At 40.3% G+C, this 26,195-nt stretch overlaps 1 protein-coding gene across 1 annotated transcript in view; it reads right to left on the bottom strand.

Moving 5' to 3' along the window:
- Positions 1 to 26,195, bottom strand: part of Spata16 (spermatogenesis associated 16) — a 265,426-nt gene that overhangs the window by 10,616 nt on the left and 228,615 nt on the right. The window contains exon 9 of the mRNA XM_051185905.1: positions 25,155 to 25,238. Coding sequence (XP_051041862.1) covers positions 25,155 to 25,238 — 84 coding nt within the window. The remainder of the gene's footprint in view (positions 1 to 25,154; positions 25,239 to 26,195) is intronic.

Raw genomic sequence — 26,195 nt, forward strand, 5'->3', positions numbered from 1 at the left:
CATACAAAAATTCCATGTCAAAATACATACCAACTACTGATTAAAAATGCCCACTGTAACTATACTTTTTCATCTAGTATAGACCTAAAAAAAATCCTTTTATTAAAAGTTACTATCACTTTGTCCATGGACACATATGCTATAGTTTGGATCTGGGCATCTCCTGAACATTTTCCACTGAAAACCTTCTTAAGGTCATAGTAAAGGTGGGTGGTGGCCACAGGCTGGAGAGATGGCTTGGTGGTTAAGAGCGCTTACTGCTCTTGCAGAAGACCGGAATTTGGTTCCTAGCACTCGCACCACGCATCTCACAGCCTCTTGTGACTCCAGCTCCAGAGGATCCAGCACCCTCTTTTGGACTCTGTAGGTACATGCATGTAGCTCCCTGTGTACATAATTAAAAATAAAGCTTAAAAAATAAAGAAGATGGGGGTTTGGGAAAAATGATTGGATCACAGAAGTAGGGTCCTTGTGAATGACTGCTCTTAAAAACAAAGCCCAAAGGAACTTGCTTGTCCCTTCTTTCATATGAACACACACACACACACAGACACACACACACACACACACACACACACAGACACACACACACACAGACACACACACATACCACACTGCAAACACAGACACACACACACACACACAGACACACACACATACCACACTGCAAACACACACACACACACACACACACAGACACACACAAACATACACACACATAGACACATACTCACAAACATACCACACCACACACACACACACACACACACACACACAGACACACACACACACACACACACACATACACACAACACACACAGTCACACATATACTTACATGACTCACTTTATGGAAGAGAAATATGACCTTTGCTATACACAAAATGTGCTAGTGCTTTGACTTTATAACTTTCAGCCCCAGGGAAGGTAACAAACAGATTTCTGTCATATGTCATTGAGACATTCACTTTTAGTGAATAAACAGATTAAAAGTCCATCATATTTTTTTTTAGTAATTCATCTTTTAGAGTTTAAGTGTGAAATTCATTTGATGATTGAATGTATTTTATCATTACTACTATTTTTTTGAACAGAGTCTTACTATGTCACCCTGGCTGACTTCAAACTTGCTATGGGATCTTGCAGCATCATTCTGCCTCTGTTTTCTGACTGCTGGGAGTACAAGCATGCACAAAAAAGCTGAGCATATGTTATCAACCCTTTCATTGTAAGATAATTGTAGATTTGAATTCACCGGTAAGAAGTACCACAGGAAGAAGCTGTGTTCTTTTGTTCCTAGGTCTCACAAGGGTAATTAATATTTTGAACTATAACAGACACAATAGTCAGTGTACTGACATTGATACATACACGCAACACACAGATTTCACAAAGTTTTGAATATCTACCCCATTTTTCTCTCTCTGTTCCCTTCTTTAACCTGTCAGCTACTAGTCAGTTCTGTCATTGAGAGGAGATTGTCTAAATGGACCTGATTCTATTCTCTTTTGGAGGTTTATTCTGATGAACATATCTGTTTGTTTCTTCTTACTGATGGGCATAGTCACATGGTCTAGATAAACAATTGTGTGGGCCATTTACCCTATGAAGGATAGCTAGATCATTCAAATGTTGGGGCTACTCTGAATTAACTTGGCATGAACATTTCACACCTGTTTTTGTATAACTGTAAGTCTTCATTTCTCTGGGATAAATGCCCAGAAGAATAATTACCAGGTCATGTGGTAGCTTTATATTTATTTTATCACATTAAATTATATTAATTACACAAAATAATGGATTTATCACTATATTTTTAAAAATGCAATGTATGCTTTAATTATGTTTACCCTTACTCTTTCCCTTTATCCTCTCTCCCTTTAGTGCATTACATTTTTTTATTATAAATGATTGACCAATAGCTTAGGCTTGTTTTTAACTAGCTCTTATAATTTAAGTTAATCCATTTTGATTAATTTATGTACAGTCCCAAGGCTCACTGGTTAATAAAGAGCTGATTGGATTACAGATGGGCAGGAAGAGATTAGGCAGGAGAGCCAGATTAGGAGAATGCTGGGAAGAAGAAAGGCGGAGTCAGAGGAGATGCCATGAGATGCATAACATGTAGGACGGGAAGTATGTACATGAGGTAAATGAGCATTACTTTTTTTTAATTGAATGGTCATCTTCTATTCTAACTGGCTGCACCATTTTTCCTTTCCATGAGCAAGTCTCTATTGTCAGTCCTTGTCATCCTTGCTGGGATGAAATGTTGCTAGTATTTTTTATTTTGGTTATTTTGCTAAGTATGTAGTGACATGAGGTTTTGTTTTTCATGCTATTAATCTCCATTTTATCTATAGGTGAATTTTGAGAACTTTTATATAATCACGTAATTAATTTATTTTTTATTCAATGTCTCACTATAACCCAAGCTTGCCTTGAACTCACAATCCTCCTGCCTTGGCCTTTTGAGAGTTGTGATTACAGGCATATGCCACATTGCCCAGTTTATATGTGTGTGTGTGTGTGTGTGTGTGTGTGATTATATTCTTAGATATGTGGCCTCAAAATATTTTTTCTTATTTTGAACTTGTCTTTTTCATTTATTTAAGAAACCTCTCATAGGGGAAAATAAAAGGTTTTTAATTTTGATGAAGTATAATTTGTAGACTAGATTATGATCATTACTTGGTATCAAGTTGAGGAGATTGTTGCACAGATCAAGATCCCAAAGATTTTCACTATTTGTTTTCCCTAAGAATTATATAGCTTCACATTTCCAATGATGTATATGGCCCACTATTAGTTAATGCTTATAGCAGTGATGCTGTTGGGCTTCTCCCATCCATGGATGCTACATGCTTCCATTCCATTGGCTGAACATATTATCTTCTGTTCATTGAATTAACTCTGTACTTCTATAAAAGAGGCTGAAATATTTTTAAATTGCAAAGAATGATTTCCTTTTATTCCTTTAAAATATTTGCTTCATTATTTATGAATTCATATGTGTATGTCTGTATGAGTGTATGTGTACTTACATGGAGGCAGCCCTGGAGGCCAGAGGGTATCAGATCCCCCTGGAAATGGAGTTGCAGGTTGTGTTGGTTTGAAAGTAAATGGCCCCAAAGGGAGTGGCACTATTAGGGCGTGTGGCCTTGTTGGAGGAAGTGTGTCACTGTGGGGGTGGCCTTTGAGGCCTCTTTTGCTCAGGGTACCACTCCGTCAACTAGTTGGCCTTCTATTGCCTGCAAAATGTTGTACTATCTTCTCTAGCACCACGTTTGCCTGCAAGCCACCACGCTCCCCATCATGATGGTAAGGGACAGAATTTCTGAAACTGTGAGCCACCACAATTAAATGCTTTCTGTATAAGAGTTGCTGTGGTTATGGTGTCTCTTCACAGTAATAAACCCCCCTAAGCAAGACACAGGGTTGTGAGCCACCCAATGTGTGTACTGGGTACCAAACTTTCTTAGGTCTTCTTTAGGAATAGCCAGTGCTCTTAACTGAGGAGCCATGTCTCCAACACCTCCTCCATTATTCTCTAGCAAGGCTTGTTGCTGTAATCTTATATGTGTCAGTTAAGCTTCTTGTTGACATTTTAATAGAAATTATATCCACCATGTGTATTAATAATGTCCAAAGGCTAAGGATGTGAATACTATGTTTGTGTCTTCCATTCAGTGGCACTGAATCGCTCTCTACTCATTAAGATCTTTGGTTCCTTTCATTGTTATTTTGTAGTTTTTAAGGTAACATACTAATTTTATAAAATGATGGGGTTCATTATGAAATTTTCATTCTGCTTTGTAGATTTGGGTGAGTAAGACCTGTACATGTTTTGTTAGGTTCACTGAGAACGTCTACTTTGAGCAATTGCTAATGGTCTGTCTCTACCTGATTGCTGCTGGTATAGATACAAATGAACTTTGTTTATGGATCTTCTCTTAAAACATCACTGAACTTACATTATTTTCAAAAGTGTATGTGTGTGACATGCTAAAGGATTCTCTATGCAGACAGTCATGTTATTTATAAACAGGGACAGCTTTCCTTCTTCTTTTTTTTTTTGCCTGGACACTCTCTTTCTCATCTTACCAAAGTGTTTGGCATTTCCATCTATGTGCTAGTTAGAATGGGAAGTGTTGACATCATTGCCTTGTACCTGATCTAGGAGGAAACCATTCATTTTTTTTTCACTCTGAAGTTTAATGTTAGCTGTAAAAATTTTACATATGTTCTTTAACAACTCAGACAATTTCTATTTTTCTGAAGATTATTTCATGGATGGCACCTAATTTGGCCTTTTCTGCATCAGTTGATATGCCATGTGATTTTTTTTAAAGAGAGAGAGAAGAGGGAGAGAGAGGCACACATGTGTAATGTGCAAGCATATGTATACACATGTATGTAGAAGCCCAAGGTTCATGTAGGGAATGGTCTTCAGTTGACCTTCCACCTTATTGAGACCTAGAGCTCCAGGATATGCCTGGTATCAACCTTTCTAAGCTATCTAGGTAATAGGCAAGCTGCCATGACCACCCAGAGTTTACATGGATTCTGAGGATTTAAGGTCCAGTCCTGATGCTTGGGGAACTCATGGGTAACCAAAGAACCATATCCTCTGTAAAAAAAAAATGTGATTTTCTTTTTGCAGCCTGTTAATGTGTTGGATCATAATAATTTTTTTCAAATATTTAGTCACCTTTGCAACTGTGAAGTAGAATGTCATTTAGTTAATATAGTTAATACAGTATTATTTTATATTTTGTCAAATTTTATTTGCTAATAATTTAAGGGTTTCTTCACCTAAATTCCCAAGGGATGTTGGTTTTTAGGTTTGAAAATACCTGAACATCTTTTTTTCTGGTTTGGTGTTAGAATAAGGCCAGATTTGTTACAAAAATTGGCAAATGGCTACTTCTCTTGTCTCTGAAACAAAACAAAACACTATAGAATTGGTGTTAACTCTTTGAAACATAGCTATTATAGCTGTTTGCTGAAACCAGATAGACCTATGTTTTTGTTTTAGGGAGTTTGTCACCACAAAGTACCGGGTAAGGTATGGTAGGTTCTAAGTTCTTTAGAATTGGTACATTTCACCTGCATATATATATTTACTTGAAGTAATTCCCTATAATTCTTCTAATGTTTGCTGCATTTATGTTGCTATCTCATTTTGTGTTGGTGTCTTGTGCCTTATTTTTCTTTGCTAGTTTTGCAAAATGATTAAAATCTTTTATCAACAAACTATGCATTTATTGAGTGCAAATACTGGGTCCATTCAATTGCTATTCAGTGGGGTAGATATTGGAACTTCATGTCTTAGATGGTTGAATAACTTCTCCAAGGTTATACAATTAATAGTCCAGATAGGGAGGACTTGGGATTAGGCTTTTTAATTCCTGTCCCAGATACCAGCAATCCTTTAATATGTGTTCTTTAAGGGGAACATTTGGTTATTTAATTGTTTGACCTCTGTTGCTTGGTGATGTATCATTCTCTTTCTTATTTTGATTATGGTAGAGTTTTTGTTGCTTGACAGACATTAGCTGTTTCTAGGGTGTGTAATTTCTTAGAACTAGTGAAGTACATTGAACAGAGATTTACAATGTGCTTTAAAGAAACAAGTCTGAACTAGCAGAAGCCACTCTGAGGGATGACCCACATGCACTGCCAATTCCTTCTCCTCTACAGGTTTAATGAGGGCACTGGCCAGAATTCAGCTTAGGTGGCAGAGGCATTTGACAACCTATCAGATGAAGTGATTTAAGCTTTATTGGTCTGTTCAAAGGCCAGCTTTTGGTTGTATTGATTTCCTAGTTTTCTGTTCTCGATTTCATTGATTTTTTTTCACCTTATCTTTATTATTTTCTTTGTTTTGCTTGCTTTGTGTTTATTTTGCCTTGTTTTCAGATGAATCTTCAATTGATTTGCAAGTTTCCCTCTTCTGATGCATGCATTTGGCATTTCAAAATTTTCTCTTGGTGCTGTTTTAGCTGCATCCCATGAATTTTGATCTCTTGTATTTTCATTCATATTCAGTCAAATGTACTATTTCTATCTATTTTCTTTAGGACTTAATTTTTCATGCATAGACTATTGGAGCATTTGGGGATTTTCTCATTATTTCCTTGTGGTTGATCTCCCAGCTTGAATCCACTACAGAGAGAAAACACATCCTTTGTGATATCAGTTCTTAATATTTTGTGACTTAATATTTTGGTACATGTTCCATGGGCTGTTGAAAAGGATGGGTACTTTTATCTTGGTGGGTGGATAAGTCTATAAATACTAATGGTTAGATCCTGTTGTTTTATGGTGGTGTTGAGTCATTCCATATCCTAGCTGATTTTACATTTGCTTAGTTGTGAAAACATGAATTTCCCAAGTGTGACTGTGGTTATGCCTATCTTCTCTGCCTTACTGTCAGCATTGCTGCTTATATCTGTGTGGTCTGGTTATTAGCACATGTGTGCTTATGATTTCTTTGTTGACAAAACAAGCATTTGACCATTTCTGTCAGATAGTAGCAACCACTTATTTTTTATATATTATTATCTTTGTTGTTGTTTTTATATGGCTGGCCTCGCTACACAGCTCAGGCTGGCATCAAACTCATGATGCTTCTGGAGTGCTAGGATTACAGATGTGCCCACTATTCCCAGCCCCTCTCACCTTCCCTCCTCTTTCTAATGTTTGTGGTATGTAGTTGTCTCCATTTTTTGATTAGTTGCCTGTTCTGTATAGGATATGAGTTTTTAGACTACAGTGTTAGGCAATTTCTATGAGAGTTGCTGACATGTTTAGAGCCTGTGGTGAGATAGCATTTCATTGCTAAGGTATAAAACCAGAGGAGGAAGGGGCTAGGAACCCAATATCTCACTCAAGGTTATATTCTGAATGACCAGACCTCCTAGTACCCCATTATGTGTTAGCACAGGCAGGTAAATTTCTGTGAGTTCAAGGCCAGCCTGGTCTATATAATAGCAAGTTGCAGGCCAGACAGAGCTATGTAGTGAGACCCCATATTAAAAACAACCCCCCAAGAAAGATCCCATTATTTTCCAAGAATAACCAGGCTAGGGATCATATGAACTGTTGGTGAACTTTCTAGATCCAACTAGTCCATCATATGGTTGGGACATATTTTATTGTCAATATCTGACTTTTAATTGGTGCTTTTATGCCATTTAAATTAATATAGTTATTGATATGTCAGAGCTGAACTGTATTAGCAGCGTTCTGTAGAGGAACAACTGAGAGAATAAATAACAGACATTTATTACATTGGCTTACACACTGTCATCTGAGCAGTCCAGCAGTAGTTGTTTCACACGGGGGAGGGGGAGGCTGAGGATCCGGTAGCTATTCAGTCCTCAAGGCAGTAGGGCCTGAGGACTCCCAAGAGCCCTAATCTTTTTTTTTTTTTTTTTTTCAGGAATGATCCTAGTTAGTTTATTTTTTTTCAAATTAGCAATATTTTATTTTTTTTTAAATTAGGATTTCTTTTTTTTACTTAATTATATATAACAAAGTCTAATTAAATGAAAACAAACATTTATACACAATATTTGGGAATTTGGGCATCGTTCTTTCCAAGCTACTTCCTGCTGGTAAGGGGCGTTGTCTTGGGGGGATTTGAAGAAGATTCAGATATCCTGGCTGTAGTCTGTAGGGCTGTTTTGTCCAGCTGTTTTGAATGTAGGATTAGCTTGTACTCTGTTTCAGGTGGTCTGGTGTGATCAAACCACATTAGTCTGGAAGGAATCCACATCTTTTCATTTTCTGTGGAAACAAAAATAGAAATCCTTTTCCCCAGTAACTGGTCCTTCAACTTAAATTTTGGAGTCAAAGCATTTTTTTTAATTTAATTTATTGTTTTACATGTCGATCCCAGTTCCCCCTCCCTCCCTCCCATCCAGCCCTCCCTCCCTCCTTCCCTCCCTTTTACCCTCTCTGCCCTCTCACATGCACTCTAAACACCCTCCCCTCCCATCCCCCCACCCCAATTCCATGTTTAGGGGAATGCCATCCAGTTGGGGTCATGTAAGTCTGACAGGTCATGTGAAGTAGGGACTAGGGCTTCTTTCCTGTCTCTAGATTAAGGCAGTTATCCCTCCATGGGGGATATGTTTGCAAAGTCCTTTTGTGCACCAGGGATACATCCTGCCTCCACTGTCTGAGGTCCCTTAGACTGCTCAGTCCTTCTGGCTGAGACCCATATTCAGGGGGGCCTGAGTCAGTCCCATGCTGGCTTCCCAGCTATCAGTCTAGTGGCCGTTAGTTCCTCCTTGTTCAGGTAAGCTGTCTCTATGTGCTTCTGCAGTGTGGTCTTGTCCTCTCCATCTGCATCTGAGTTCTACTTCGACTCAGTGTTTATGTATGGGTGTTTGCTTCTGTTTCCAACAGGCATTAGTTGAGGGCTCCATGGAGAAGTTAGTTGTTGATCTCACTCTCCGGGAAGGGCATTTATGGTAGCCTTTCCACGGAAGCTGAGATTGTTAGTTGGGAGCAGCCTTGTAGTTCTCTTGACCTTTCTTTGTGTTCAATTTTATCTTCAAACCAATATTGGCTCCCTCTTTTATGTTCTCTCTCTCTGTCTCTGTCTCTGTCTCTCTCTCTCTCTTTCCTATCTTCTATTCCTAACCAGGCTCAATCTTCCTGGTTGCACAGGTTTTCCTTTCCTCCCCCTCATTTTCTCCTACTTCTCTCTCCATTTGCTGTCCTCCCCCACTTCACCTGAGCTCTGGGGGACTTGTTCCTTCCCAGTTCTGTGAGGAACTTTATATGAATCTATTAGAATACACCTTGTATCCTAGTTCGCAAGAGCCCTAATCTTAAGCCTACATAGATAACCAGAAGAGGCTGGATTCTGATTTTTGAAGGCAGCCATAGCATGTAGTGATAGCTGCAATGGCAGCAACGGAGAGATGAACTCACCAACAAGGAAAATGTATTTGTCTGGTGAGACACAAAAGCAGTAACACAAGAAGCCAAACCTTCCCCCTTGTATATCCCTCAACATCATTGGAATGTGTTGTCCATATTCGAGGTGGGCATTCCAGCCCCAAATAAGAACCCAAGCAGGCAAATCTCTCACAGGAGTGAAAGGGATGTGAAGAGAATGGTGAAAGGAGAGGAGAGGATGGTGGCTCTGCCCTCCCAGGACACAGAGCCATGTACTTTCGGGTGCTCAAGGACCTACAATTCGCCATCACACATGTCTTTTTATTTTATTTTCCTTTGGTTTTGAATTTGTTTTCTCTCCCTGTAAGCATTTAAATTCCACATTTAAACCATGATATGTCATTGTCAAACTCCTGAAAACTAAAAACAACAAGATTTACAACAGTGGTTTTCGACCTTCCTAATATTGCGACCTTTTGATATATAGTTTCTTACGTTGTGGTGACTCCCCAACCATAAAATTGTTTTCTTTGCCACTTCATAGCTGTGATTTTGCTACTGTTATTAATGTAAAATATCTGATATGCAGGCTATCTGATAAGAGATATCTCTAAGGGGTCGAAACCCATAGGTTGAGAACAACTGCTTTAGAGGGATGGTACATTACAGCTGAGAGAGAGAGAGATAGAGAGAAAAAAAAAGTTCAGCTAGCAGCAGCTTTTCCATAAGAAAATTGAGAAGTCAGAAGTAAGTGGTATACTACTTCTCAGCTATTAAAAGGAAAATATTTTCCAGCCACAGAGCAATACCCAGTAGAATAACTCTCAGGAATGAGACAGAAAATATTCAGATGAAGAACTCATAGAATTTGTCAACCAAAGATTACCCTAAAAGAATGTCTGAAAGAATTCTCTGAATGGAAAAGAGATAATAAAATTGAAGCAAAACTATGATTAAAGACAATAAACTTTCTTTCCATTTTTGTGTTTAATGGTTGAAGTAAAAATAATAACATTGTAACATGGTTCTAGTTGTATTGAAAGAAGTGCTTAAGATGAGTATATTGTAAGTTGGGGAAGATAAAAAGATCTTAAAACAAACAGGTATTTTAATCAAAATTTAAAATGACAAATGTGTGTGTGCACGTGCATGTATATAAAAGTATGTGTATACTTAAAGCAACTAAGAAAAAACTTAACCAAAAACACTCCAGATTGATTTAGTTTCTCAGTTTTTCAGATGCAAAGAGAAATATTAAAAGAAAATTTAGGACAAATATATAACCACCCATCCCACAGCTCAAATAACCTAAAAGAAAATGTTGGTCTTAACCAGGAAAAATACCTTAGCCTCTGGAAGATGCTTCTACACCCCATGCCACGTCCTTTTGTTCTTGTGCCTCTGGGCTTTCAGGAGAGCAGCTTTCCCTACAGAGTCCCCTGCCTTATCTAGCATGGGTGCATTTCTCAATATGTCAGGCAAAACCAGAAACCAGATCTTACAACCATGATTGTATGTTTGCTCCAACTGTGCTACTTAGGCAACTCAGGGTCTGACTGTGATGATGCACTCAAGTTGACTTCTTCTGTCACTGTGAGGCCCTCAGCCTCATAAGGACTGTAATTGGCACATCAATAGATACCTCAGTGGGTGGGGAGAAAGTTCAACTGAGGTCTCTTCCTCTTTGGTTCTGCCACAAATGTGAAGGAGTAGAGGGAACTGCAGGCTATTAACTCCCAGAATTCCATACTGCATTCTCTTGGGTTTAATGTTTCCTGTTTATGCATGTTCCTATTCTTCCCCCTCCAGCACCTTCTCCTCCTCCTCTTTCACCTTCTCTTTTATTCCAATCTGGGGAATGAAGGGCTTTGTGCATTCCCGGCAAGCACTCTGATTAAGCCTTTAACTCTATCTTCAGCCTTTAACTTCCTTTTTTTTTTTTTTAAAAAAAATTGATTATATATATGTAATTTTTTCTTATTTTACATATCAATCCCAATTCCCTCTCCCTCCCTCCCATGCCCCCTGACCTCCCTCCCATCGCATTCCACCCCCCCCCACTCCACAGGGAGGGTGGTGTCTTCCAGGAGGGATTATCAAAATCTGTCAAGTGATTTGGAGTAGGGACTAGGCCCTCCCTCCTGCATCTAGGTTAAGGGAGTAACCCTCCATGGGGAATGTGCTTCCAAAGTCCTTTCGTGCACCAGGGATACATCCTGGTTCCACTGGCAGAGGTCCCTTAGACTGCCCAGGCCTTCTAACTGAGACCCATGTTCAGGGGGTATGAGTCGTTCCAATGCTGTTTTCCCAGCTACCAGTTGGGGGGATCCATGACCTCCCCCTTGTTGAGGTCAGCTGTCTGTGTAGGTTTCTGTAGCCTGGTCTTGACCCATTTTCTTATCACTCCTCCCTCTCTGCAACTGGATTCCAGGAGTTCAGCCCTTAATTTCTTTAATTTAAAATTTTATATATTTTTTCAAATTTGGGGGACTTGTTTTTATTTCTTTGCACACAGTTTTGGGTTTTGCTCACTTTTATTTAAGTCTGAGTCACTGTTGACACAACATTAGACTCCCTCAGGTCCCAGAAGCTCCATCATCTTCATGGTAGGATATGGTGGTGTACAGGTAGCTATGATCCTGGAGGAGGAGATCTGGACAGCAGAAAGCCTACTGAATTCCCTTCAACTCCAGAAGAGATGGGCCCCACTTCACCATATCGCTAGATTAAGATTTCCTCCACATAAAGCTTCAATAATTTTCTCATTAGACATTTACTGGCCCTCTAGAGCCTGCCCCAGAAGAAAACCATTTTAAGAGTACAGTACAGGTTGCATACAATTGTGATGATGCTGAGGAAGGGATACAGAGGTACTTGCGAATATTGAGTGATATGTGCTTCAGTGTACATCTTTCATCCCACTTCTACATACACTGCTGTAAGAAGAGTCATAGTTGGGATGGTAAATGATCCTTATTTTCCTCAGATGCAAAGCCACTTCTGTTTTTGCCCTTCTCCAAAAGGTGATTAGTGTACTGCACAAGAGTAAAGGGCCTGCAGGTCACATTTGCTTAACTCTCCATCAATCCCGGTTTTTAAGCAGTATGGGGTACATCCTATGGTTTATTAGTGACACGAGCAATTGTTACTACCTCCCCCCCCCCCTTTTTTTTTTTTTTTAAAGATTTTCATTATTTTAATTTAAATAGATATGTTTGTTAGGAGCAAGTTTTCCCTGCTGGCCTGACCCCACAGCCACACACACCAGCCCCAAAGATGCTGTATTAGATGCTGTTAGCCTGTTACTAGCATTTCTTATCAGCTAGCTCTGTTTTAAATATTAACCCATTTCTGTTAATCTAAGTATTTCCACGTGTTCTCATCTTACTGGTGAGAGGCTCCGTCATTCTTCTCTCTCAGTTCTCCATCTTTAATCTCCTCCTTACTCCTTCTGGAACCCTCCTTGTCTCCTAGTCCCGCCTATCTTGCTTTCCTATTGGCCAACAGTGCTTTATTCATTAACCAATAAGAGAAACATATTTCAGAATGACATCTCCCATCATATGTTTGCCTGTGAGCATGTGCATGTAAGTGCAGGTGCCTGTGGAGGTAGGAGATGTCAGATCCCATGGGGCTGGAGTCACTTGATTTGGGTGCCTAAAACTGAACTTGGTCCTTCTGGAAGAACAGCAAGTGTTCTTAACTGCCGAGCCATCTATCCAGCCTGTCCTGTTATCTACAAGAATTATAAAGAATGGCAAACCTTACTTTATAAAATACATGCAACAAGACTACTTAACCAGTACTCTTTAGTTCAAAATGCAATAGACAGACATACCCTCTCCTCTACTGCTTGCTTTTCAATATTACAATGAAGTTTGAAAAGAGACACTTTGAAAAACTTTTGCAAAGATGAAAACAATAGAGTTAGAGTAAAATGAGGACTTCCAATTTTTGTTTAGTTACATCTTTGTATTAGCTTGTGAGTGAATCAGGCAGGGAGAGAGAGAGTTCAGAATGTGAAGGAGATAAACAATGTGATGGTTCATGGACAGACCCAAGGACTTTTGTGTCAGGATGGTGATGTTTAGAGAGGTTGCAACAATATGTGCTTATGAAATTTTGTTGCCTTCGAAATCCCCAGGCATCTTAGGATGGTAATTCAGATGACTCACCAGACAGCAGACCTCCGAACTACAGTCAGTTCACACAAGAAGTTTTAGACTCTCAGGTCATGCTCTCAAATTCCTGAAGTTTCAGGGAAAGGGAAACTAGTAAACTACAAAAACAACCTTAAGTACAGTATGTTTACAAAGGGAGGGTTCATGAAGAGAGACAGTAACAACAGGGCAGTCATAGAAGACTTATGGGTGGTGGGGTTCTGGATAGGCCAGGCAGCTTCTGAAGACCAGTGTGGGTAAACTTTCAAGGGGGCAACAAGCCGTGATCTAGAGATGGATGGAGGATGCACACAACAGCCTTTCATCACAATTGCCTTACCTTCTACTCAGGCAAAAGGAAGACTCAAAACTGGTCTCATTGGCTGCTACAGAGTCAGAGCCTGGAGTAGGCCACACCCTTTGTGCTATCTTTGGCAGCTGTGTTTGTTTTTAACATAACTGTTTCAGCTGGAGATTAGGACTTGAAGGACTTTTGACATAAGTCTGATTCCTAATCACACCATGCAGTACAGTCTTGGGATTATTTCTTGGTTAATTAACTCTACAGTGCTCTTTTCCTCATCCTTCCAGAAACACAGTCACAGCTATGTCACAGGGCTGTTGCCGTCGTTGGGTGCTATAATACAATCAAGTGTATGGCATGTCCTGAGATGGATACTATCCACTGGTAATATTGATCATCATCAGTATTAGCTTTATTTTCTACAACAAATTTTGCAAGCCTGTTCTGACTGATTATGATAGTTAACCAAAGCAACACTTCAGTCTAAGATAATCAGTTGGATAATGGTATTTGCTAGGTCTACTGGAATGACAGCAGGCTAGCTGTGTTGTCACCTAAAATTCTGTTTAGAAATGACCAAGTTCCTGGGTATGTGCTCCTTAGATGAGGGTCACCCGAGGATCAGGTTTCTACTGCAAAAATATCCTGTCAAATAATAATCAGAGTTTTAGAAGACACTGTCTTTAGCCAACCAAGGATATAAGAGAGCTTCCCAATTTTGGAGGCAAAGCCAAGCACTGGTAGAAAGAAAGAACTTCTTAGAATCCCCCATGACAGCGCCCCTTACCAGCAGGAAGTAGTTTGGAAAGAACAACACCCAAATTCTCAAATATTGTCTATAGCTGTTTGTTTTCATTTAAATGGACTTGGATATATATATATGGGCCCTGATGGGAGATGCCATTATGTATATATGTTTGTCATACTGGTTAATAATAAAGCACTGTTGGCCAATAGGAAAGGAAGATAGGAGGGACTAGGAGACAAGGAGGAAATAGGAAGTAGTAAGGAGGAGTCAAGATGGAGAGTCTGGAGAGAGCTGGACGCCAGCCGCCTCCCCGGTAAGAGAAGGCCATGTGAAAATACATAGATCAGCAAAAATGGGTTAATAATTAAAGACAGAGCTAGCCGATAAGAAACAAGTAACCGGGCCAACAGTATTATATCAAATACAGAGTCTCTATGTGTTATTTGGGGCTGGCTTAGTGGCGGGACAAGACCAGGCGGCGGGCGAAAAAACCCGTACACGTTACAGGGCCCTGCCCTGTAGTGTGGTTCAATGATACTCCATTGAAATAAACTGTTTTTCCCTTTTCCAGAAAAAAAAAAAAAAAAAAAAAAAAAGAAAAGAAAAGAAATAACTGCCAGTGACAATGTCAGAAAATGCTATCGTTTGAATCTTGACCATTTCTCACAGCCTCAAGTGCTAAAGGTTTGGTCTCTAGTGCTGTTACATAGAGTGGAAAATCTCTAGCCGGTAGGGCACAGTGTGTAGGAGTTAGGTCTTTGGGAGTGTAACCTTGAAAGGGTATTGGAACCCTAATCCCTTCCTGTCTTTCCTGACTCGCTCTTCTTTTTCCAGCTACCACCAGGTGAACAGGTATCCTCTGCTGTGTTGCTACCATGATCAACTGCATCGCCCTATGGCCAATGTACCTGAGCCAAGCATCCATGGGCTAAATCTCTGAAATCATGAGTCCAAACAAAGCTCCTATGTTTTGTCAGGGTCATGGAAAGTGGAAAGTTTACCAGTGCAACAAACTAATTCTACACCTTGACCCTTCAGACAAGGAGAGAAGATGTTGGCCTCAATGATAGCCAGATTTCACTGAGTCTGAAGCTCTGCTCTGTGATGGCAATCTGGCAAGAACCAAGGCTCCTGGCTTTCCCTACTCCACGGTATAGTTGTGGTGTCACTGTTCAAAAGTTCAGCTTCTATAGGGCTTTGGGGAAATGCCTTCCCTGGAGGCCTGGCCTGGAAACATGTACACATAGAATCTGTTGATTTCAAATTTTAGTAATCCCTGCAGGTTTTTGGTCCTGTCTCTTCCCGTTTGTACCTGGAGTAGTCCCTTCCCTTCCCAGCATAGCTACTGACAAGGGCATTCAGGTTCCCCCACGACCTGCCTGAAAGTATGGACAGAACTGCTTAGCAGTGCTCAGAGCTCACACTATAAAGGAAGATGGGGATATGCTAATGAGGGGAGCCATAACTAGAAGTTGCAAGATTCACAGTCAAATTGCAATAAATCTGTGGAGACTCTTAAAAGAACAAGACACGCAGGGAAAGTCTGATTGCAGGACAAACTACTTTGTAAATGAACGGCACCACTGCTGAGTCTTGGAAAAGACAAGAACATTCACAAAACTCCTAACGCAACGTGCATTAGTCAGCCCTGCTGACTGGCCGATGAGTGATGGCGCTGCGTGGGTGAAATCTCCCAGAGGAGCCTCCGGAAGGATTCAGGGCTGAATGCTGATACGCAACGTAAATAAAAAGCTGCAGCTTGCTCGTTTTTCCTTCTCAACCAATTGCCCCTGCCCCAACACTCAATCTATGTTCGCCCTCCTGTGCTCTGCCTATGCCAAGTCTGCAACAGAACTGAATTGCTGGGTCACATTACCTATCCCGTGTTCATCTTCAAAGGCCCAAGGAGTAAACCTATGAACGCCATTTGTGTGTGATGACAATGGGGGTGGTGTGAAAGTGAAGGAGTAGAAATGCTAATCATTTTGAGTACCTTCATAGGGATATTTGGAGGACAGTCATGCACTGTGTTTGCTGAATTCATTGATGAATTTTAAAGTGCCCTTCCCGCTTTAAAACTACTTCTCATGTAAGCTCAGAGGTCTGGGGTTATGAGGAAACTTCTCTCATTGTTTCTAAAATATCAAAATTTTATTGCCTTTATTTAGATCTGGATCCAGAGTGATCCAGAGACACAAGAACAAAATAATATGGTATAGCAGGTTAAATTCTGATCTCATTGAGACATTAGGCTTTTTATAAATGGGGAGAATAAATTTTCCTTGTGACCTACTTAACTCTTGGATTTGTAGTGAGGAGAAATCAGATGAGCCAAATTAATATCAAGCTTTTTTTCATATGCCCTCCTGTTTCTTCAGTTAGGCCTTTTCATGAAATCTCCGTGGAAGGGCCGGAGAGATGGGCCAATGGTTAAGATCACATACTGCCTGTATCAGATGACTCACAGCTCTAGCTCTGGGGGAATCTGATGATCTTGTCTGGCCTCTGTGGGCACCAGCATTCACACTCACACAGAGACACATATGTATACACAATTAAAAATAAAATCTTAAAAGAAGCCACCTAACTTCAGTGGGCATAAGGATTCAGCGGTGAGTAACAAAAGCGCAGGGCCTAAGGTGGAGCGGGCCTAAAGCGGCTGAGTCTGAACATACTAGGCCTAAAGTGGCTTTGGCTTGACATACTGGGCCTAAAGTGGGCCTGTTGGTATGTGTAAATAGGTGCTGTAGCAAACATGAGGAGAGTGTCCGTCTTTGACTTATACTTTGTTGTTGTTGCTGCTATTGCTGTGTTTGCCAGGCGGGAGAGCTTCCAGGTATTTTCCTATTGCCACCTGCCATCTCTTCTTGGGATCACTGGAATTACAGGTATGTGCCACAGTGCCCAGCACTATGTGGGTTCTGGGGATTTGAACTCTGATCTTCATGCTTGTACAGAAAGAAGTTTACTCACTGAACCATCTCCTCAGCCCAAAAGTTAATTGTGATGGTAGACTAAACCAAAGGCTTCATGGTGGCCTTCTTAGCTCACATTGAAAGAGTCTGAGACCTGAAGACACTTAGACTCATGCAGCCAGATTCTTCTTTGATTGGAGGCTACTCTAACCCTACACTTGGCCTCACACTAGAATGCAAACACAGTGTGGGACACATTACTGGATGCCTACTATCATTTGGACTTCTTCAGGTGTCATATATCCTGGGCTTCCATCACAGAAGTTTCAGAACCCAAAGTCAGTTCAAGGCATGGTTTGTGTTTCTTACTGGCCATGTGAGTTTGGGCAAGCTGCTAGATTTCTCTGTTTAATGAATTATACTTTTTTTTTTTAACCTGGTGAAGATAAATGAGTTGGGATATATGAACAGGAGAATTATCCATAACAAGAACTCAATAAATACATTTATTCTTTGATTTTGATGGTTTGGCTTTCAAGAGATCTATTTAGTCAGAGCTGGGGAAAAATTTAGACTTTTCTAGCCCATATCCTGCTTCTACAGTTAAGGAAACTGAGGCTCAGAGAAAGAAAATGGCTTCTTGCCATAAATAGTGATAATTTTTTTTTGTCTCCAAATTGATATTTCAGAATGTGTGATGGTTAGTCTTCATTTTCAACTTGATTGGATTTATAGCTGTTTGGAGACACACCTCTGAGTATGTCTAGGAGTGTTTTTCCACGGAGGACTAATTGAAGAGAATCCAGGGCCCTGGGTCCTGGATTGAGGGAGAAGACAGGTGGGACCAATGTTCCTCTCTCTGCAGCCTGACTGTAGGCAAAATGTGACCAACCATCTCACACTCCTGTTGCCATGCCTTCCCCTCCAGGATGGATGGTACCCTCAAACTGTGATCCAAAAGAAACCCCCACCACTTAACATGCTATAACCACAGCTACAAGGAAAGTAACAAATGCAGGGTATTGTGTTGCTTTTGTAGCAGTGGTCTCTCTTTCAATGCTCTTGCCTTTCTGAGTAGAAGATGAAAGCTCACATTGTTCCCACCTAGGCTTAAGGCCAGGGCTTCCATTTTCCCTCCTGGATCACTGTAATAATCTTTTCTTGTATGGTGGTTTGAATGAGAATGGCCTCCACAGACTCATATATCTACCATTTGGTCCCCAGTTGGTAGAGTTGTTTGAGAAGGATTAAGAGGTGTGCTTTTGTGGGAGGTGTGTCTAGCCCTCTCTGTCTCCTACTGGTGGATAAGGATATAAGCCCTCAGCTACTGCACCAGCACCATGCCTGCTTGCTGCCCTGCTCCCTGCCATGGTGCTCATGGACTCAATCACTGAAACTGTTAGCACCCCATAAACTCTCTTTTGTAAGTTGTGTTGGTCATGGTGCTCATCACAGCAGCAAGAAAGTAACTAAGGTGTCTTACTCTCCTTTGCTCCTTCAACCTATTCTCACCCTAGTCACTTTCAAGTATGTATGTATTATGTATGTATGTATGTATATGTACATATAATCATTCTGTTTTCTTTCACATCATATCTTGATACTCTGTTAATTACACAGTAGTTATCATGCTAGCCTTGGAGGGCACACTCCACCTTAGCATCTTACACTTGCTGTTTCCTTTACTAAAAATGAGTTCTCTCTAGTATGTACATGATTTTCTTCTTTATCTGGCACCTTCCATTTTCCTATCATGCCCTCTTCCCCATTTTATCTTATAACATATTCTACATTTTTAGGTAGTCAATTGGCTACTTCCATAGGCTACAGATAGTGGGAGGGCACAGATTTTTCATGAATGATTCCTGATTGTCTAGGAAAATGTCTAACAGAATGGAAGCCAAGTGGCTATTTTGCTGTTCACACGAATGAGGAAGGTGTCAGTGGGACTTTAGTAGGATGTTCTAAAACAGTGTTCTTCCTCAGGCACTATTATTATAAAATCAAACTGAGCAATGTATGATGTTCTTAGCCACACTGTAGATGGGACATTCCAACATAAGAAGATTATTGCTATTTTTAAAATGTGACTTGCCCAGTTTTGTATCCATACTAAACCAACATGGATGTATCTTAATCTTGAGTTAATTACTGGAAAGAACTACTCCACGAGTCAAGCCCAAACCACCACTGCCATCCTACAATTCTGTGAAGAATGTGCTTTAATTCCAGTGAGAGAGAGAGAGCAAAGCACAGTTGTTTTGTGAAGAGCTTCAGAAAAGACAAAAACACAGCCAGGAGGTCAGTGCTCATGAATCGGATTGCAGCACGATGAGTTTTTTTATAGACCCATAACAACGTGGAGCCCAGGAAACTGTGTGAAGTAATGGGTATTTTGACAGACCCTTTAACTGTGTAGAATGAGCAGCTTCTGCCATAATTCTGCTGCTTCAGATGAAAATTTCAAGTGTTTTCATTAGGTACAACAGCTGTTTCTATTACAGATAACAGATCTCAGAGGTGGTGATGCTGATATCAACTTCCAGTGAGCTCAGAACACAGTGTAGCTTGTACAATTAGTTTTTTTTAATTATTTTTTTTCCTGCACACACAAATTAACTCTGTAGCAGTAAAAGGAAATTACTTACTTGCTACTGGAATTGTCTGAGAGTGATACCATCATCCCGTGTAGAGTCACATTAGCCAAATTAAAAGCCCTTGGGAAAAATTTGGCACCCTGTTCTTTCCCATTCACATCTTCCTAAGGATCTCTCAGGAGCTTCTATTTAGAAAGCCATGATCATTACCAGGGCTTTTAATTTTGGAAGATTGGCTGTTCACTGGTGAGTCTTTTTTAGACACCCACTGGTGGGGTGTACAGTGTGAGGTCCACTGTGTTGTGATTTTGGGAAGCCTGACTCCTTGCCTGAAGGTATGTTTTCCCGTCCAGGATACAGAGCCACTCTGATGTTGTGTCTTGTCTCTGAGATGGTCACCAGCATCTCCTTGGTAGTGGAATCTATTCTTATATTCATGTATGTCCAGACCAGTAATTGCATATATCATCACAACATGACAGAAGTTGATGTAGAAAGAAGGTTACTCTTAAAGATTGAATGGCTTTACTCCCCTTCTCTTAAATTGTTCTCTTGGAACCCGGTTAGATGCTGTTTTAAAGCCTATTTCACACAGGAGACCTACATACAGGCAACTGTCACAGCTGCCCAATGTCAACTGTCAGGCATGTGAGGCAGCTATCTTGGAACATTCACAGATGTCAGACCTACGCAGACAAACCATAAGGTTGAACCAGGTGCGAGGAGTTTTGAGAATCATCTGGTTGAGTCTGATCAAGGTATCGGTCTGAGACAATAGCGATTTTTTAAACCATTGCACTTAGAGTTGTTTGTTACATAGCATAGATAGCTGAAGTAGGGATAAAGTAAGAAACAACAGGCTAGGTATGCCCATGAACTACAAGCTGTAGCTCACAGCCAAGTGCAGGAAACATTTTCAAAAGATGCAGAAAGATGTTGATCTCTCTTCCATCTTTCTGGCCTGGCCCTAGGATTTACTCATTGGGCTGTAGCTCTATAAGTACTTGGATTTGTAAATGTAAATATTTACTCAATGTATGCAAATATTTCTGGGAGATGTACTGTAGTAAACTGGAGTACAGCAACATTTTTCTTCATGCAACTAGATAGTAAATAGTTTTGACTTAGGGAGTGATTATAGTGGCCAAGTTGACCCAGACCATATGTAAATGAAAGGCATGCCTGCAAGTTATAAACTTTATTAACAGAAATAGGTGGTGTGTTAAATGTGACCTGCAGCTTGTAGTTTGCTGATCCCTGTTTAAAGTTATTGTGTATAGCCAGTAGAAAGAGTTGGAAATGTTGCTGACTTTTCAGTATTGAATTTATTTCCTTACCCTCCAGCTCTAATTCTTCCTGCAAGCCCTTGCTCTGCTTTGTATGTTTCTCTCCTATAGTCTGAAATGTGCTCCTTCACAATTCTCTTTATATGGTCTTCCTTAACAGCGTCAGCCACTCAAATGATTTTATTTAATGTGACCTGGCCAAGGATCTAGAAACTTACAGCTCTAGTCAGTCTTTCTTCCTTCTTGTCATCTTTTGATTCTTATTCTTTGTGACTTTCATTCAGTGTTTATCCAGAACTCAAGGCTCTATGTTTCCCCTTGGGCATCTTGACAGCATCCAGGTTCAACACACTGTTATAAACCTGTATTTTCTTTACTTCAAACTTATCCCTCTATGGTCAGCTGTGATTCTAGGACTGGTTCTGTATGTTACCCAATATCTGCTTTGCCAACTGTTAGTCTCTGTCAACAGGGGGAGTGAAGAGAAAGACACATTTGTGATATGGGATGTCCTTCTGTATGCTGCAAATATGTGTTGCTTTTATTGGTTGATGAATAAAACTGTTTTGACCAATGGCTAGACAAAGTATAGTTAGGTGAGAAATCCAAACAAAGATGCTGAGAGAAGGAAGGTGGAGTCAGAGAGACACCATGCAGCTGCTGAAGGAGTAGCATGCCAGAACAATAACTGGTAAGCCACAGCCCCATGGGCTAATGTATAAGAGAAAGCTAGCCAGTAATATGTCTGAGCCATTGGCTAAACAATTGTAATTGATGTCAAGCCTCAGAGTACTGTTTCATAAGTGGCTGTGGGGACCCTGAGAGCAGGAGAGAAACTGGTCCACTGGTGAGACAAAGAAAACCATTCAGCTACATATTTACTTCTTCCTCTCTGTCTTCAGTTTACTGTGGTCTTCCTTCAAGCACATCTTCTGAAAATCTATCCCTAGTACACAAACACATATTGTTTCTGAAACTAGTTTATCCAAAATCTATAGAATTCTTCCAAGATCACTGAATTCCTCATCACTTCATAGTACCAGTGGGTTAATGCATCCTCCTGAAGGTATGTAGCCCAACCCTTCCAGAACCTTCCTCCAGGTGTGACAAAGTAGTATCTTCGATAAATGCCTGAGTCAGGCTTGACAGATTTTTAATCCAAATTTTTCAGGTTAGTCATTTGAACCTCTTCTCTTGGATCTCCAGATCAGCAGAATGGAACTAGTTGTCTTTCTTGTCTCCTTTACCTGTTCAGTTTCTTATTTAACAACTTCATAGCTATTCATTTAAAAATTACATTTCTACCCCCTTCACCTGTTCCCCCCCCCATGCTCACATATTTACTAATTACATGTGCATGGAGGTCATAGGACAATTTGTAGGAGTCAGTCCTCTATTTCCACCATGTAGCTTCCTGAAATTGAAGTCAGGTTGTCAGTCTGGGCAACAACTGCCTTTATTTCTTATATTACTTCTTATATTAAATTCTCATTCAGTTATCTGGTGTGGCTTTTCCCTCCTGGCTACACTCTAAAGCAATTTATATCCTTAGCCAAAAGCTACCCATGTAACACTTTCTTTCTTTTGTAAATGGTACCAGAAGGACTCTCTCTAGCCCCTGCCTCTTTGCTCAAGCAAATATCTAGACAGCAGTGCTTCTTTTTCTTCATGTATGAGTGTTTTGCCTGTGTATATGAATGGTGTGCTGGCTTGAATGAGAATGCCTCTCATAAGCTAAAATATTTGAATATTTAGTCTTCAGTGGTGGAACTGTTTGGGAGGGATTAGGAGGTGTGGCTTTGTGGGAGGAGGTATATCTCTGGGGTGTATTAGGTAGGGTACTCGAAAATAACAGGGCTTATAGAATGACTCCCTCTCTTTCTATTTCTCTCTATATATTTGGATTTATTAGGATGACTCACAGGCTGTATCCAGCTAATCCAACAATGGCTGGTTATGAATGGAAGGTAAAAAAAATCCAGTAGTTACTCAGTCTATAAGGCTGGTCTTCAGTATACACTGGTAGGCTCTAATACCAGTGAAGGAATGGACTTGCTAGTAAGACAAGAGCAACCACGCAAAGAGCAACAACTTCCTTCTTCCGTGTCCTTATACAGGCTTCCGGCAGAAGGCATTGCCCAGACTAGATCGTGATTAAACATCTAGATTAAAGGTATGTCTTCCTACATCAAACATCCAGATTAGAAGTAGATCTTCTCACTTCAAATTAAGCAGAAATCGCTTACCAGTGAGGTGTCTTCTCTACTTTTGGGTTATACTTGATTCCAGATGCAATCAAGTTGATAACCAAGAATAGCCATCACACTGGGACAGACTTGGAGGTTTCAATAGACTCTTGCCATTTTGAGTATGCGCTCGCAATTTCCTGTTTGTGGATCAAGATGTAAGCTCTCAGATCCTGCTTTAGCCCATGCCTGCCTAACTACCACCATGTTCCCTGTTATGATGGTGAGGGATTCTTCTCCCTTTGGGACTAGAAGCCCAAAATAAATCCGTAAGGAGCTGTGCTGGTTTGAATGAGAATGGCCCTAAATAGGCTCATATGTTTGAATGCTTGGTACCAGTTAATGAAACTGTTTGGGAAAAGATTAGAAAATATGGCCTTGTTGGAGGTGTGTCACTGGGGTTGGGATTTGAGGTTTCAAAAGCTTGTGACAGGCTGAGTCACCCTCTTTCTGCCCACCTGCAGATCAGCATCATTTCTGTCTACCTGTTACCATGTTCCCCACCATGACGATCATGGACTAGCCCCCTGAAACTGTAAGCCAGCCCCCAATTAAACACTTTCTCTTGTAAGTTGACTTGGTCATGGTACTTCCTTATAGTGTTAGAAAAGAACACACATGATTTCTTTGTATTCTTTGTGCATATTATTACTCTGGAAAAGGTGTGTGTGTGTGTGTGTGTGTGTGTGTGTGTGTGTGTGTGTGTGTGTGTTTGTAGGCATGTGGAGCTCAGAGGACAACCTTGGGTGTCATCCTTTAGGTGCCATCCACATTTTTTGGAGAGAGGCTCTTTCAATGGTTTGATGCTAGCTCACTAAGTAGCCTAGACTGGCTGGCTTCTGAGACTCAGGGATTTGCCTGTGTCTACCTCCCCTGCCCTGTTGCCCTGGATGACAAGTGTTCACCACCACAAATGTTTTTTTTTTTTTTTTTTTTTAATGTGGGATCTGGGAATTTAACTCATGTCTATAATCACTTTACCAACCAAGGTATCTCCCCACCTTCCAAAGTTTCCCTTTCACTTCGGTAATGAACATTAATTTTTAAATGTTATAGAAATACCACAATCACAAAGATAGTTTTCTGATTTCCCAGACCAGGCTATTCTCATCTGTTTCAGAAAGTTATGAAAGCAGGTTGCTTCACAGCCACTCATAGAGCCAGGCTGTTTCTGACCAGCAAGGTATTTTTGATCCTCAAGTATGTATGAATTCTGTTGATTTTGTTTTCCATGTTTCAAGTTGATTTGGTTTCCATGTCAAAGCATACATCTCCTGAAATTCCCAGAATCCCTCCTGGGTGGACCTTGCTTTTTAGACTGAAGACTTCTTTGCTTTGTTCATTTTGTTTCCTGATCTCAGGATTCCACAAAGGGATGGGAGGAGACTGAATGGGAAGTAGAGCAATCAGAATGTAGTAACTAGGGGAAAGCTGGAGATATAGCATTACAAACTCTTTCAGACAGTTCTATACTGTCACACAAGTCTCCTGAGTATCTGGGGCCAGATAACAACCAGTGAATGTTGCTGTGGGCACCAGTTACTAGCCATTATATTTCTTCCCTACCAAAACCACCGAAGTGCAACAACACTCGAGCTTGAGCTATGATGTGTTTCCCAAGTGAGTGACAAACAAACACATGAATAAAAACAAAACAAAGGACAAACAAATAGTTGAAGAATCAGTAAAAAGGGATTTTAAAAATTACCATTACAAATAATGAAGAAACAGATCACTTAAATGGAAAATGGAAGGATGGTGGCTCTGATGGTCACAGTGCAGGGGGACAAATTAAACAAATCCATCATTAGTTTTGGTTACTTTTCTAATTCTTTTGACTGCATTCACTTCACAAAGAAGGCAGACCAAAAACAACCCCAGGGACTTCTCTCATTTCTTTTTTTATCTTCTAAACAGATTTGACCCAAGGCGGACGTTTTCTCTGAGGATAAGATATATTTCCCCTTCAGCTCAGAGTCTTACCTTTTGGATTGTATTCCACACACGTTCTTTGTCACTCTTTCTTCCTTCAAGGGTGTCCATGGCGTCTGCCATTAGCGACTGCAGCTGTGATACCAAGATAAAAATTATCAGCATGGAATTCACACAGAAATAACTTCTCTAAATACACAGATTAAAACCTAATTAAAAAATCATTTGTACGCTGATGATTTTATTACTCATATTTCCTGCAATGAACACCATCTCCTCAACTCTGCTCCAGTCATTACTGAGTATTGCTGTACCCATAAAATACAGAAACAATGAAAAGATTCTTCCTCCAAATTTGTAGGAAACATATAGGTTTTAATGTAGTAAGTGTTGATGTTTTGTTAAAAACAGATTTGGGCTGTAAAGAATGACGGCAGTAGTTAATTCTCTCAGGAAATGCCATGTAGTACATGAATGTGCTTTAGTATTTTCTCCTGAGGCTAATGCATCATAATTCTAGACATCAGGAAAAAGCTCTCCAGAGGACAATACTAAAACTGCACTGTTTTATTGCCTCTTAAAGCGTCTCCTTCATTTAAACTCTTTTACTATGTTAAAATTTCGTAATAACTAATTTTTTCTCCTGTTTTTTTTAAAAGGTCCCTTTGAAACAGCACACTTTACCTACAAAAAAGCCATTTGCTATATTCCAATTGGAAATAATGTGATGGGCTGGAAGTGGCAGCTCATGTCAGCCATCCTAGAACTTGATAGGTAGAGGCAGGAGGGTTGCACATTCAAGATCACCCTGGTAGTAGTCTGGTCTACTTGAGACTTCATCTCACAAGAAACAAACAAATAAAAGTCAGCATTGTCACAGAAGTGGGGAGGCTGAGGCAGGAGGATCCCATGTTCAAAGTTCCTCTGAGCCAGATAGTGAGACCCTGTTTCAGAAACTAATAACAAATCCTATCACATGGCGTATGTGTGGGTTGTGTCAGAACATGTGAGACTGAAACATTAACCCTTAGATAATCTCTCTGATGCCAGGAGGTTTAATCAGGGAGGCAGAGAACAGAGTCACTCAAGAGT

The sequence above is a fragment of the Phodopus roborovskii genome, unplaced genomic scaffold, assembly GCF_943737965.1.
Source record: "Phodopus roborovskii unplaced genomic scaffold, PHOROB, whole genome shotgun sequence".
Classification (NCBI taxonomy): Eukaryota; Metazoa; Chordata; class Mammalia; order Rodentia; family Cricetidae; genus Phodopus; species Phodopus roborovskii.